This window comes from Notolepis coatsorum, assembly GCF_963971535.1.
Source record: "Notolepis coatsorum genome assembly, chromosome: 10".
Taxonomy (NCBI): Eukaryota; Metazoa; Chordata; class Actinopteri; order Aulopiformes; family Paralepididae; genus Notolepis; species Notolepis coatsorum.
In genome coordinates, this window is record NC_140174.1 from 97,886,078 (window position 1) to 97,901,312 (window position 15,235).

At 44.9% G+C, this 15,235-nt stretch overlaps 1 protein-coding gene across 2 annotated transcripts in view; it reads right to left on the reverse strand.

Moving 5' to 3' along the window:
- Positions 1 to 14,596, reverse strand: part of LOC311235225 (transforming acidic coiled-coil-containing protein 1-like) — a 23,103-nt gene extending 8,507 nt beyond the window's left edge. For both annotated transcript variants that reach the window (XM_084322635.1, XM_084322634.1), the window contains exons 1-6: positions 13,795 to 14,596; positions 11,139 to 11,230; positions 6,712 to 7,171; positions 4,738 to 4,792; positions 3,608 to 3,695; positions 472 to 527 (exon numbers count right to left, since the gene is read on the reverse strand). In XM_084322635.1, coding sequence (XP_084178761.1) covers positions 472 to 527; positions 3,608 to 3,695; positions 4,738 to 4,792; positions 6,712 to 7,171; positions 11,139 to 11,230; positions 13,795 to 13,910 — 867 coding nt within the window. In that variant the 5' untranslated portion in view covers positions 13,911 to 14,596. The remainder of the gene's footprint in view (positions 1 to 471; positions 528 to 3,607; positions 3,696 to 4,737; positions 4,793 to 6,711; positions 7,172 to 11,138; positions 11,231 to 13,794) is intronic.
- Between the last annotated feature and the right edge of the window lie 639 nt (positions 14,597 to 15,235).

Here is a 15,235-nt window from a genome sequence, read left to right on the forward strand (position 1 = left end):
TGTATGAGTAAAGAAATAGTCTTTGGGACAGAATTAGTGGACTGGCGCAACGGAATACATCCTTGTTCGTTAAGCTTCACAGCGTCGGTTCGGGAGGCGGGGGTGTACCCATGCCGCCGTCGCCGTGGGAACGACCCCCATTGACCTTGAACGGCAGCGATGACTGGACAGATGCCTTCATGTCATGACAATAACCAACTTCTATGCAGATGACTTTGTGCTGTGCTGTCTGTTAATCCTATGAGCTCATACTTCTGATGTTAAACAGAAATAACACGTAGGCCTTATATATTTAATGTTTTTATGTATTCAATATTTTTTTTTTACTATACTCAATACTTCAGCACTCTGGTTTATTGATTCCTGTGAGATAGCAGCCTCCCACTTGAACACTGGAAAGTGTGGAAGGTGCCAGATGTGGGCAGCAGACAATGTGTTTGGTGGACAGAGTGACATCACACGGGTACACACCATAGTAGAGCAGCAGTCTGCCTCCGCAGGTCTGGACGACACACTGCACTCAGGACCTGAGGCAGAACAAAACATCACATCACATATTAACCGGTTGCTTTTTCTGTGCTGGAATTAGCTTGTTATACCATGTTTGCAGTGAGGGATTAGCGCCTGATCAAAATAAACAGTTTTAACAGTGTAACGGTTCACCGAGATGACCAGCAGGTGGCAGTGCATGAGAGGAAAATATTCCCCCTCCTTCCAACCTACCAGGATAATTCGAACAAACGTATCACTACATTATCGTCAACCTTTTTTTCAACAGACTCAACAGTGGTTGTTGGTAGAACACTTTCTATCATGTTGTTTTGTATTGTTAATTAGCACGTCAGTCAGAATGTGTCTATCACGTCACTAAAGATTTGATTGCCCAGCATTTGAGACAGAAGAATGCCACTGTCAGCATGCAGTAAAATGATAATATGCCACTTTTAACACCATAGCCATGTTCCACTACACTGTCCTGGTGTCTTAAACTATAGGTCGGGCCATTCTTCTGGTGGCTCCTCCACATGACAAGAGAGTAGTAATTATGTTTATAGTATGTTAGTACAATTATTATGTGATATGTTTAAATAAGCCTGGGTTACACAATGAGAAATGAAAAGGTTATAACTATGCTCTATGATACTTCCAGGAGGCTTGTTCAGATGGGAAGGGAGTGAGAGCAGCTGGGTCACATGGCGCCTGGAGGCACCAACGATCTCTGTCTGCTTTCTGTTACAACATAACCCTTCATCCCAGCGCAGACTCACACCTCCTACACGAATGCATGACGTAAGCTTCAGTACTTGTATTCCTACACTAAGATATCACACGTTCACTAGTTTCGATAGAACAATCATCGATGTGCCGGGTTAATGATTAATGTTCTGTGTGTGTGTGTGTGTGTGTGTGTGTGTGTGTGTGTGTGTGTGTGTGTGTTTGTTTAGGTGCTTGTCGGGCTATGTGTGACTCTGTGATACAAAGATGACCTTCTTTCTGCCATTGATGGAACACTGTCTGGTTGATTGCCCAGAGGTAATCTAAACCACGCCATTGTCTCCACTTGAACCAATGATCAATGTACGATAGAAATCTAAAACCAATATCACTCTCTGAGTAAAGGATGAGCCAACAGGACTGTAACTGAGTCGCCCCTGACATGATTACACATTATTACACAGTATTAAGGCACAATATTAAAGGTGCAAAAGTGAAAAGATTCTATGGTATATTTTCATAACTGAATAAACAAACTGTTTCCGGGGGAAATTGGTTTCCTGGGACACTATTTGCAGCTAGAAAGCTGCTGTTGTACAGTTTACAATGGCAGGGCCAACAATTGTATTTACAAAAATATGTCTAGTAAAAATATTTCTATTTCCAATAAAAGTACATTTCAAATGTATAGTATCTTGTGTTTTATTATAAATTACATTTGGTTCATAGTGCTTCAAAATGATTTTGTTTCGATTTAGATGTTTTGTAACAATGCTCCTCCCCCGAGACTGCATAGTTCACCTTTAAAACCCAGTGAGGCCCTCGGCTGCAAAATTACAACATCACTTTTAGCTTTGACCTATTTTTTAAAAGTCTGTAAATGTTTATTAAAAAAAGCACATTTACATAGTCCCTGGGTCATGTTGTTCAGCCTCACAATGCTATTGGATAGTAAATGTGTTTATAGGTCCCACATTCTGGCCTCTGAAGTTGCTAATTTGTCTCTGTGCATGCATTAGGCTTAGGGAACAGTCGCTCCGTTAGCATAGCTTAGCTTCATCACTGGAAGTGAGGCAGGGCCGGAGCCTGACGTTCCCTAACAGTGTATAGTTTGATTGATTGATTGAAAAGTTTATTAACAGATTGCAGAATACACTCCAAATACAACTCCAAAACGTTCATGTAAACATGTTGTGACCTGTGTATTCACCACATGGAGAAATAAAAAATTATTGAATTAGACAATTACGTTTTATAAGCAAATATACTCAGAACTATTTTTTGCCTAACCACTCCTCTCTGAGCGCAGCCAGTGATTTCAACGTGTCGTCGTGATTGTTGACATTCTCATTCATTCAAAGGATCCGAACCGATTGAAGTTTATTGATACCATGAGTTGAAATCCTTTTACCTTGACGATTAAAAGCCTCCCCAATTTAGAAAACAGTAATCCAATGGCTGGTATTGTTATACCGGACGCTCTGAGCTAACCGGAGCTAACACAGATCAGGATGGTAAAGCATATTTATAATGACTTACTTTCTGGGGTTGTCAAAATAAAAGTGCGACATTTATAGCAGCGGAAAACGTTTATTTTGTACATTATCTAACGTTAACACGAACCTAAACTAACGTTACAACTAACCTAAAGTTAGTTTAGGTTCGTGTTAACGTTAGATAATGTACAAAATAAACGTTTTCCGCTGCTATAAACGTTGCACTTTTATTTTGACAACCCCAGAAAGGAAGTCATTATATATGCTTTACCATCCTGATCTGTGTTAGCTCCGGTTAGCTCAGAGCGTCCGGTATAACAATACCAGCCATTGGATTACTGTTTTCTAAATTGGGGAGGCTTTTAATCGTCAAGGTAAGAGGATTTCAAGTCATGGTATCCATATACTTCAATCGGTTCGGGTCCTTTGAATGAATGAGAATGTCAACAATCACGACGACACGTGGAAATCACTGGCTGCGCTCAGAGAGGAGTGGTTAGGCAAAAAATAGTTCAGAGTATATTTGCTTATAAAACGTAATTGTCTAATTCAATTACTTTTTATTTCTCCATGTGGTGAATACACAGGTCACAACATGTTTACATGAACGTTTTGGAGTTGTATTTGGAGTGTATTCTGCAATCTGTTAATAAACTTTTCAATCAATCAATCAAACTATACACTGTTAAGGAACGTCAGGCTCCGGCCCCGCCTCACTTCCAGTGATGAAGCTAAGCTATGCTAACGGAGCAACTGTTCCCTAAGCCTAATGCATGCACAGAGACAAAAAAGGTATGTATCTTCTTGTCTAACTCCAGGGAAGATGTTAAATAAGCTAATTTCCCAAAATGTTGGAGTTTTCCTTTAAGAAGAACAATATTGACTCTGCCACTTACGGCTTTGATCCTTGTCTGTTTTGACACCAGCGCTGCTCCTCAGTTTCTCCTCATCTGTGGCGTGGCCCTTACGGTGAGCATCCCTCAGCTGGAGCACAGAGAACACATCACAATGTCCTCAATATCAGATCTTTAGAGGGTGGCGTGTTAGGTGCTAGAATAAAATAAACTGCGATATTCATTCATTTATTTTCGATATTGATATACACAGTATATCATGATCAAAGAAAGCATGATGTGTTGACGTTGGTATGGAAGATCTCATGTTAGATATATCCAATTGATGGTTATCACACTGGCCTGCATGGGATGGGAGATACTGTATAAATGTGACTCTGTAGCCTAACAAGTCAAGTCAAGTCAAGTCAAGTCAAGTCAAGTCAAGTCAAGTCAAGTCAAGTCAAGTCAAGTCAAGTCAAGTCAAGTCAAGTCAAGTCAAGTCAAGTCATGTCATGTCATGTCATGTCATGTCATGTCAAGTGTTAATCCCCTTGGGAAATTCAGGTGTTGTAGCAGCATGAGGGAGGGGAGGTACACACAGGACAAATATAATAGTAATAGTAATAATAATAATAATAATAATAATAATAATAATAATAATAATAATAATAATAATAATAATAATAATAATAATAATAATAATAATAATAATAATAATAATAGAATGTCAATACACTGTAGATAATGTATACTCTTGTTATTGTATAATAGTATACATGGTATACAAAGTAGTAGCACACTATTGCACCAGAGTGTGTGTACTGTCTGGCAGAGTCAGACAGTCCTAACATTTAATTGAGATTCGCAAATACTTCAGATTTGTAAGAAATGTAAGTTAATATTAATTTGTTGTCATTAAAAAGGCCAGCAAAATTCACAATGTAGAGAAAAGAAAACACAATGACAAAGACCAATATATAAATATTGTATCCATACATCCATATATTGCTCAGTCCTATTAGGTGTAACAGCGTGTGCAGGTGGGAAGCCCTGGAGATCCTGAACAGCTAAACATGCAACAGTCAAAAGACAGAGACAGACTATTAACCCTCACCTGTCCGCTGACATCTGTCTGATCAGGGACAGATCATATATCACTAGACATGTGAGAATCACCGATTAACCCTCACCTGTCCGTTGACGCCTGTCTTCAGGGACTGACTCTGCTTCACTTTACAGGAATTCCTGATAAAAAAGTAGGATGGGATTCAATAACATCATTAACGTTACCCCTACCGAGATCACATTGATTGTGTGTGTGTGTGTGTGTGTGTGTGTGTGTGTGTGTGTGTGTGTGTGTGTGTGTGTGTGTGTGTGTGTGTGTGTGTGTGTGTGTGTGTGTGTGTGTGTGTGTGTGTGTGTGTGTGTGTGTGTGTGTGTGTGTGTGTGTGTGTGAATGCGTGTGTCCAGTATTCCATAGAGGCCCCAGTGGATCCAAGCAGCATATTGTGGTGAGCGTTGGACACACAATGTTGCTGCTGTTTTGCTGAGCCGGGGGGAAGCAAGAGAGAAAGAAAGCGTTATAGGCTCATTGCTTTGCTGTGGCTGCCTGCGCTGCGCTCTCTCTCTCTCTCTTTCTCACACTGGGTTAAAAGTGCTGAATTACCCGGTAGAATGTAGATGAATGGAATAAGGCCGAGCCAAGCTGAAGAAAGAGCAGGAGGAGGGAGGGGCACGCGGAGGGCATTACCAGGTCTCAGCTCTGTGTTAGTGTTGGTGAGCGAGGGGGAAATTGAGGTGAGGTGGAGGAAGTGTTTGGTTTTGGAGTCGACCGCTGCTCCCTGGAAGAAACTAAAGGCTCATCTGTAGGATTATAGCCGGGGGACAATTTAGAAGCATGAGCGCACACAGATTGACACACCCACACGCATGCGCGCACACACACACACACACACACACACACACACACACACACACACACACACACACACACACACACACACACACACACACACACACACACACACACACACACACACACACACACACACAGTGACACATAAACATGGAGAGTAGACGGAACACTTATACCTTAGACCACGACACACACAAACATGCATGCGCTATACACATACACATACACACACACACACACACATACACACAGCATGCACAGTTGTGTACTTACAACAGCACACAGAGGAAATGGACTTGCTCAGCAGTCCTGGTGCCAGACAGAGACAGAGGAATGACAGGCGGGGGAGGACAAGGAGAGGACAAGGAGAGGACAAGGAGAGGACAAGGAGAGGACAAGGAGAGGCAGGGGACAGGAGGAAAGGATGAGACAGGGCTCAGGGAAACACTAGAGTGACTGGTGAATGGACAGGGAAGGAACCATGCCATGTGGTTGTGTGATGTGGGGCTCTAGGTAAGATGTGGTGACTGGTTAAAAGTTTCAATGATCACTATGCTTCTTTAAAATGTATTATCAGTCGATTATCAGTTATGTTTTGTACATTGTCAACTTGTTAATTTTCAAAATAATATTTCTATTTAAATGATACTTCAGTTATTTTCTGGGTTAATTCTTGGTATTTTCTGAAAATAAGGACTAGGCGTTTTCTATGGCGTTTTCTTGACAACAACTTGGAAATTGTTGCAACCACAGGATGAGCACTGGGACGGATTCTACTGACCAACGTTAAAACGCCAGTCCCAGGTCAAGCCCCGGCCAGGAGTTGTTTACTTCCGCATCGCTGACTGAACTTTTATGTAATGGGAACCTTGCACTCCTTGGCTTGGATGCCAAGCGTTGACGATTTGATTGGATCACCTTCACTACAGACCATTTTCGTTAACTAAATGTTTGTGATGTCAAACGCTGTCCGTCACTGGGTACACATTCCACCCACATGAGAGACAGGGGAGGTTCACAATGAGAGCGCTGTCTAGTCAATCGCAACGATAACATTTGTACTGTACATACATCAAATCTGATCATCCCTACACCACTTTGTAATTGAGTTGGGTTGATCATCTAGTTTCAGCCTGTATGTTAATGTTGTTATTGACTGAAAGAAAACAAAATTATTTTATTGATGAAAATGTATGTATGTAATGTATGTACAGTATGTATATATGTTTCTCTTTGATGTGCTACTCACGTGATGATTGTGCCATTGGTCATCCTGGGAGACTGTGTCATGGAGTCCTGCTGGTCTCCCAGGTTACCGCTCATGTCCAACAGTGAGGGGTCAGAGTTCATGTTGCCATTGAACAGGTCAGGGTCAACACAAAGGTCAGGGCTGGGGTTCAGGTTAGAGTCAGGACTGGAGTCGGAGTCCATTGGAGCCTCATCGTCCACCTCCGTAGGGTCGGGTCTGCTCAGGGGGGAGAGGACGGACAGCGATGGGGGTCGGAGGGCTTGAGGCTGGGGCACGAGGGAGGATGGGGGGAGGCCCTCTCCAGGACCGGGTCTGGTGCTCAGGTTGAGGTTCTGATCTAAACTGAAACTGTTGTTGTTAGGTGAGGAGCAAGTCAGGTTGTTCAGGGTATCAACCTCCCGATTGGAGTTCTTGTCCAGAAAGGGGCGGGATGTCGGCTGTCCATCATCCACAGGAACAACTGCAAAAAGGGAAGACAGTGAAATACTTTAGTTTACATACTGATAGCTTACATATTGATAGCTTACATACTGATAGCTTACATACTGATAGCTTCATAATGATAGCTTACATGATAATGATAGCATATTGATAGCTTACATAATGATAGCTTACATACTGATAGCTTACATACTGATAGCTTACATATTGATAGCTTACAGTACATACTGATAGCTTACATACTGATGCTGTAACTTACATACTGATAGCTTACATATTGATAGCTTACAGTACATACTGATAGCTTACATACTGATGCTGTAACTTACATATTGATAGCTTACATACTGATAGCTTAAAATTGATAGCTTACATACTGATAGCTTACTGATAGCTTACATACTGTAGCCCCAACCTGTGGCTAGCTAATGGTTTTAGCTGTTGATGGAATGGTCTTTCCCCCTCCTGCTAGAACACTTAAAATATCTCTTAGCTTCCTATTTAAACACTTAGAATAGTTATTCACATCCTGTGTCATCCCACGTCCCGTTAACAGCTAGCTAGCTAACCCACCCCAGCAGTCTGCAGGCCAGTTGAGTCACACTGTGCTACATGGGACACAGGGATTCAGTGTTGCTGGGAAATACACACACACACACACACACACACACACACACACACACACACACACACACACACACACACACACACACACACACACACACACACACACACACACACACACACACACACACACACACACACACACACACACACACACACACACACACACACACACACACACACACACACACACACACACACACACACACACACACACACAATAAAACCCAGGAACACAGCATTACACACACAATAATGAAACTAAACAGAACCTTGCCTCTATTCTCTCTCTGTTCTATTCTTTCAACACACGTAAAGTCACGCACATGGATATGCACATGCACGCGCAAACTCACATATACACACACACTAACACATTAACAAAACTGAATGAGGTCATTGTGGCTTCATCTTGGGTGGGGTAAAATAGCCTTTCACACAGTTTATTATGATAGAGGGTTACATGATATTACATAACCATTTTGTATTGTAAACTTCTAAGGATGGCAAGTAGTTAAGTTAAGTTATCTTAAGGGGGGGAGCTCCAGTAGCTCACCGCATATCTCGGCGCTATTTCTGCGTCGGGGAAAACCGTGCTGCGTCACGGATCTGGTGGACTCCGAGTTCGATTCCCGGACCCGCCGTCATTTGCCAGAATGTCTTCCCCTGCTCTATATCCCGTTTCACCCTGTATCTGTCGGTCATGCTTGACCAGAAAAAGCGATAAACGCTAAAAAATAAAGTTTAAAAAAAAAGTTATCTTAAAGAATTATAATATAGCCTACATGAAAATGAGTTGTGGTACTTCACACACACACACACACACACACACAGACACAGAGGGCATTGTAGCTGTAGCATGATGTGACACACACACACACACACGCACACACACACACACACACACACACACACACCGCTCCTCTGGGACAGGGAACAGAACTAGAGGAACCACGCCCTGCACTTTAGACCACGCAGCACCATGTGGCCTAGCAACCAAAACAACATCGGTCCCTATTACTGTTTAACGGCCAAACGGAAGAGCGGAATATGAGAGAGAGAGAGAGAGAGAGAGAGAGAGAGAGAGAGAGAGAGAGAGAGAGAGAGAGAGAGAGAGAGAGAGAGAGAGAGAGAGAGAGAGAGGGGCGGCGTGGCTCAGGGGTAGAGCGGGTCGTCCAATGATCGAAGGGTGGTTGGTGGTTCGAATCCCGATCAAGCCCATGTCCATCCCACTGCCGTTGTGTCGTTGGGCAAGACACTTAACCTACTTGCCTCGTATGAATGTGTATGCATGTGAATGAATGTCGTGGTGGTGGTCGGAGGGGCCGTAGGCGATGATTATTCGCCACGCTTCCGTGAGTCTGCCTCAGGGCAGCTCTGGCTGCAATTGTAGCTTACCACCACCGGTATGACTGTGTATGAACGAATAATGGATACTGTAAGCGCTCTGGGGTCACTGGGGTGTCACGAAGAGCGCTATATAAATCCAATCCATTATTATTATTATTATAGAGAGAAGTGACAGCCAGGCATACTGGCTTGTCTTTAAGATGCTGTATTTTTTCAACAGTTAATAGTTTTTATGGATGCTGGCATATGGCTGCTGCCACGCACCCCTGGGCAGTTGAGCTTTAATTATAGTTAACCAGGCTATCTACTCCTTCCCACACTCAATGTTTTATTTATTAGTAACCCAGATTAGTTACATGCTGGTTGCATGCGACTCTGTTATTGTGAAAGGAAGAGAGCCAGTTTTTGTCTGTGACAGAGAGAGACAAAGTACAGTAGATGAATCTCCCCGGTGAGATCTGGAGCGGCACCCCATATGGTCTGGTCAAAACAACAGTCTGACTCTAGCAGAATGTGTCGAGTTAATTGAACTGTTAAGGCTTTCAGTCCACTTTTCCAGAGGAGGTGGCCAGGTGGGTATTGGCGTCGGGAGGTGGGGAAGCAGAGTTTTGAACATTAACTCTATTATTGTTTTTTTATCCACTTTTTCTCCTCCTATTTTTCTTGTATTTTCCTCCCATCCCAATTTAGTCGTTATGCCAATTCCCCCCTCCCCTTCCTGGTCGTTGCGCGCATTTGCCCCCTACTTGCCGGTCTAGGGAGCCCTGAAGTCTATCACATGCTTCCTCCGATACATAGGAGACAGCCAGCAGCCTCTTTTCACCTGGCAGCGAGGACTCTCATTGGGTGAGTGTAACGCGTGGGAGGGCACACTACCTCACCCAGATCCCTTCCTCGCTGTGCAGGCGCCCTGACCGACCTGTAGGAGTCACTGTTTACAACGACCAGATTACCACCCACCAGCTTCCCTCCCGCTGACACTGCCAATTGTGTCAGTATGACGACCGGCCAAGCCGGAGGCACCGCTGACAGCTGGATTCGATACCAGTGTCTCTGCGGTGGTAGACAGACGCTTAGTCCGCTGCGCTACCCGGCCGCCCTACATTAACTCTATTATTATATTAGTTTTCAGCACAGGAGAGGTACTCTGGCTTATCCGTTACCAAGTTTCATGGTTACCATGAAAACACACAGGAAGGACGAGGAGGAGAGGAGAGGTGAGGTGAAGGGTTTGGGACTATTTAAGAACAATTTTTGCTGGTTGAGAAGCTACTGAGAGAGTGTATCTACGTCTGTATTGGCTGACATTCATGTTATAGGACACCCTGCGTAGCAGCGTGATTACGAAACCTAGCCGCATTTCTCGGAGACGCTCTCTGATTGGCACTGACTGACGCTCTCTGATTGGCCACTGACGCGTTTGCCCAATCCGTGACGAGCTGTGTCTTTGCCCATTTCCACGTCAAACAGCCTGCAAACTACCTGGCGTTCTATCGCCATGCTCTAAGACAAACTCTAACCTTAACCAACTTCGAAAGAGTGCCTAAGCTTAACCGTCGAAAGAACTTGCCGTCAGGCTCTAAGACAAACTCTAACCTTAACCAACTTCGAAGAGTGCCTAAGCTTAACCAGTGTAGAAACAGGCGTCGGCCAATCAGAGAGCGTCTCCAAGAAATGCGGCTAGGTTTCGTAATCACGCTGCGTAGCAACACCCTGCGTAGCAACACCCTGCGTAGCAACACCCTGCATAGCAACACCCTGCGTAGCAACACCCTGCGTAGCAACACCCTGCATAGCAACGGCCTACGTCGCAACGTCCTGCGTAGCAACGGCCTACGTAGCAACACCCTGCATAGCAACGGCCTACGTAGCAACACCCTGCATAGCAACGGCCTACGTCGCAACATCCTGCGTAGCAACGTCCTGCGTAGCAACACCCTGCGTAGCAACGCCCTGCGTAGCAACGTCCTGCGTAGCAATGCCCTGCGTAGCAACGCCCTGCGTAGCCTCACCTGTGTGGCTGCAGTTGTCCAGCTGAGTCAACTTCTTCAGAACCCCAGGAGATTCTGCCTCTGGAGTCCCAAAGTTCCCCTCAGAGTCAGAACTATGGAGAGAGAGAGAGAGAGAGAGAGAGAGAGAGAGAGAGAGAGAGAGAGAGAGAGAGAGAGAGAGAGAGAGAGAGAGAGAGTGAGAAAGAGAGAGAAGCTGTGAAATTTGTTCTGAAGTGATGCAATCTCCTTTTTGATGACAGTAATGACAGTGTGCTGTAACTAGAATTATATACATGCCTTACTGAAAAATTATCATAATAATTTGTTTCAATCCATAAGTTGTTGCTATAGGGATATGTAAAGGCTTTTGTTCAAACATCAAACATCAAACATTTAAAAACAGCTAAATCTACTCTTACAAAAGAAAATCATAAGAAAAAGACTATTAATGTTACTAGGTGTCTTTAAGACATTTCTGCTTACAAAACAGTAGCCGAGCGGTTTTGAAACACTGACTGATAAATATATCAACAAGGACAAACATACAGTGATGAGAATGAATACCTAACGTATTGGGCGTTTTACTGCCTCTGCTAAACTAGCCTAAGCAGCGTAATTTCCTCATCTCTCAACATGTGAATAGTAGACTATAATACTTCCAACAATCACGACCAGTTAGTAGCTTTAGGTGAGTAATCATCCAGCTTTTAACATGTGTGTTTTCCCTGAAGCTACATGAACACAATGGAGCTGAAAGCTCAAAGACGTCTGACTGAAGGAAGTCCAAGAGTGAGGAGAGGAAGTGGAGCCAGGACCCTGCACAGCCACCTGCATCCTTTACACACACACACACACACACACACACACACACACACACACACACACACACACACACACACACACACACACACACACACACACACACACACACACACACACACACACACACAGTCACACACACACACACACACACACATTCACACACATGCACATACACGCAGTCACGCACATACACACACATGTGTACACAGGCAGGCACGCATGCATACAGAAAAGACACACACACACACTCTTTTGGTCTGCTGTCTCAGCTGCCTAGATGCTCAGCCCAAATGTATTTCCAAACTGTGGTCGAGAGAGAGAGAGAGAGACTGTGTTTATGTGGGTATGGGTGTGTGTGTGTGTGTGTGTGTGTGTGTGTGTGTGTGCGTGCGTGTGTGTACGTCTATACCCCTCCAAGCTCTTGAGCTCACATCAAAACGTCCACATGCTAATGAAAAACAGCTCAAGGGAACAAAGCCCACAGACCCAATATATACAAGTAGCCCTTTTGCTCTCGCTCTCTGATACCAACACACACACAGACTGCTTCACAAGAGTGCCAAATAATTAATCCACACACACACACACACACACACACACACACACACACACACACACACACACACACACACACACACACACACACACACACACACACACACACACACACACACACACACACACACACACACACACACACACACACACACACACACACACACACACACACACACACACACACACACACACACACACACACACACACACCCACCCACCCACCCACCCACCCACCCACCCACCCACCCACCCACCCACCCACACACACACACACACACACACACATACACACACACACACACACACACACACACACACACACACACACACACACACACACACACACACACACACACACACACACACACACACACACACACAGAGCAAATCCACACAGAGAGAATCCTGTCCCAGAGATGGCCCCAGCGCTGTGATCTGGGGCGGTTAGTGGTTACTACAGAAACTGGAGACAAACTGAAAAAATCCCAGAACCTTTAGAAACCTTGCCCCAGCCTCAACCCAACCCCTCCCTCCTCCCCTGTTTTTGCCTCAGTCTCACCGTGTCCCTCTCTTTCTCCCTGTCTCCCTCTCGTTCTCTCTCTATCTCCCTCTTTCTCCATTTCGGTCTCTCTCTCCAACTCTCTCCCTGTCCCCCTCTCTATATATCTCCCTTCCCCTCCTGTCTCTCTTCTCTGTCTGTTTCGCTCTCGTCCTCTCTGTGTCTCTCTCTCATTCTCCTTCTCTCTCACTCATTTTCTCTCTGCCTCCCTCTCTGTCTGATTCTCTCACTCTGTCGCCCACTCTCTCTCTCTCCCTCCTTCTCCCTCTCACACACAGTAGCAGATTCTGCGGACTGTTTGCTCTCTCATAAGGAAATAAGACTGAGCAAACAAGGTGGTCTGAGCCCTATGCACAGCAGAATGGCAGTTTGACGGTCTGTATTTTGACTAAGGCTCAGTTTTTAGCCAATGACAACACAAGGCCTCTGCTATGCTAAGACCCTCAGAGTATAGGAAATAATCTGACATTATACCACAACAACAATTTCTCCCTCCCTCTGTCCGTCTGTCTGTCTGCATGCTGTGTGTGATAACTGCAGATTCCACTGAGTCATGTTGACAGGTGGTGAACACACGCTAAATCGACACACACACACAAACACAGACGTGCATGCACACGCGAACACACACACTCCCACATAAGAGAACAAACAAAATCTCTTTCTGTCTCTGTCTTATACAAGTGCCGCACAGAGATAGTCCCGCACACACATACATAACAATTATAGTCTGCTTACATGTTCGCCTGATCATCCTTAATTTCAGACGCCCCCTCCTGGCCCACCTCCCCTGGCCCACCGGTCACTGCTGACCAGGTCCATTTGGCCCACTGGACTGGAGACAACCAGGACATCCCGGCAGAACCTCAGACACACGCACACACAAATAGTCCACAGTCCACTGCTAGAGCTGTAGAACCCTGTCTGCATCCGGTTCCTCTCCTTCAGTTCTAACTGTCAGCTCTTTAGAACCCTGTCTGTGTCTGGTTCCCCTCCTCCGGTTCTGGGTCAGTTCTGTCAGTTCTTTGGAACTCTTCCTGGTTCCGGTTCCCTTCCCCTGGTTGTTTGGAACCCTTCCAGCGTTGGGTTCCACTCCTCTGCAGTGAGATCAGTTCCGACTGTCAGCCAAGTCACTCAGACTTCAGGTGTCCTGATCAGAGATCAGCTGCCAGAGGCTTCAAAGATATTGTGTTTATGTCTCTGTCCTCGAGTAGCTCTCTCTCTCTCTCTCTCTCTCTCTCTCTCTCTCTCTCTGTCAAGAGTGCATTGGTCTCTCTCCCCGTCGAGATTCTAGGTTTTTATGACCTCCCTGGTCGTCTTCTGATCAGCCAGCTCACTTCCTCCTCCAGCTCAGCCTTCCCATCCTGCTCTACTGCATTGTTGACTCCGGAACGCGGCGGAGGAGAGGAGACGATGTGTCACTCCACCAGCACTGCTGCTCTCTCTCTCTCTCCACAGCACTGACTCACACAGAGCATATTACTGGAGCATCAGTACTCACTGCTCTCTCTGCTACCTTCCCTTCCTCTCTCTCTCACTCTCTCTCTCTTTTTCCCCCCGTCTGGATGTACTAGAGCAGCGATCAGCTGGCTACCAGACAGAAGCTCCCTCCCACAACCCCTCCTTCTTCTCTGTCTCCCTCCCTCCCTTGCCTGCATGCTTGCAAACTCGCTCACTCCCCGCCCTCCCACCCCCTCAAATTTCAAGGCTAGTCGATTGTGAGAGAGGAGAGGGGGGAGGAGGAAGGAGGAAGTTTCCTGTTTTAAAATTCAAAGAGAGTCTGGTAACTGTTTAGACAGACTAGTAATAGATCCCTGGTGTCTGTTGAAACTGGGGTAAGAGAGAGAGAGAGAAGAAAGGAGATGAAAAAGAGGAGAAAAAGGAGAGGGGGAGGAGGTCTTTGAATGAGTTTCTGGATTTATTCAGATTCAGATTTGCTACCTGAAATTATACCATTACTATAGCCTACCTAAACTGATATCATACCATTACTATAGCCTACCTAAACTGATATCATACCATTACTATAGCCTACCAAACTGATATTATACTATTACTATAGCCTATTATTATACCATTACTATAGCCTACCTAAACTGATGTTATACCATTATTATAGCCCACCAAACTGTTATTAATTATACCATTACTATAACCTGCCTAAACTGATATCATACCA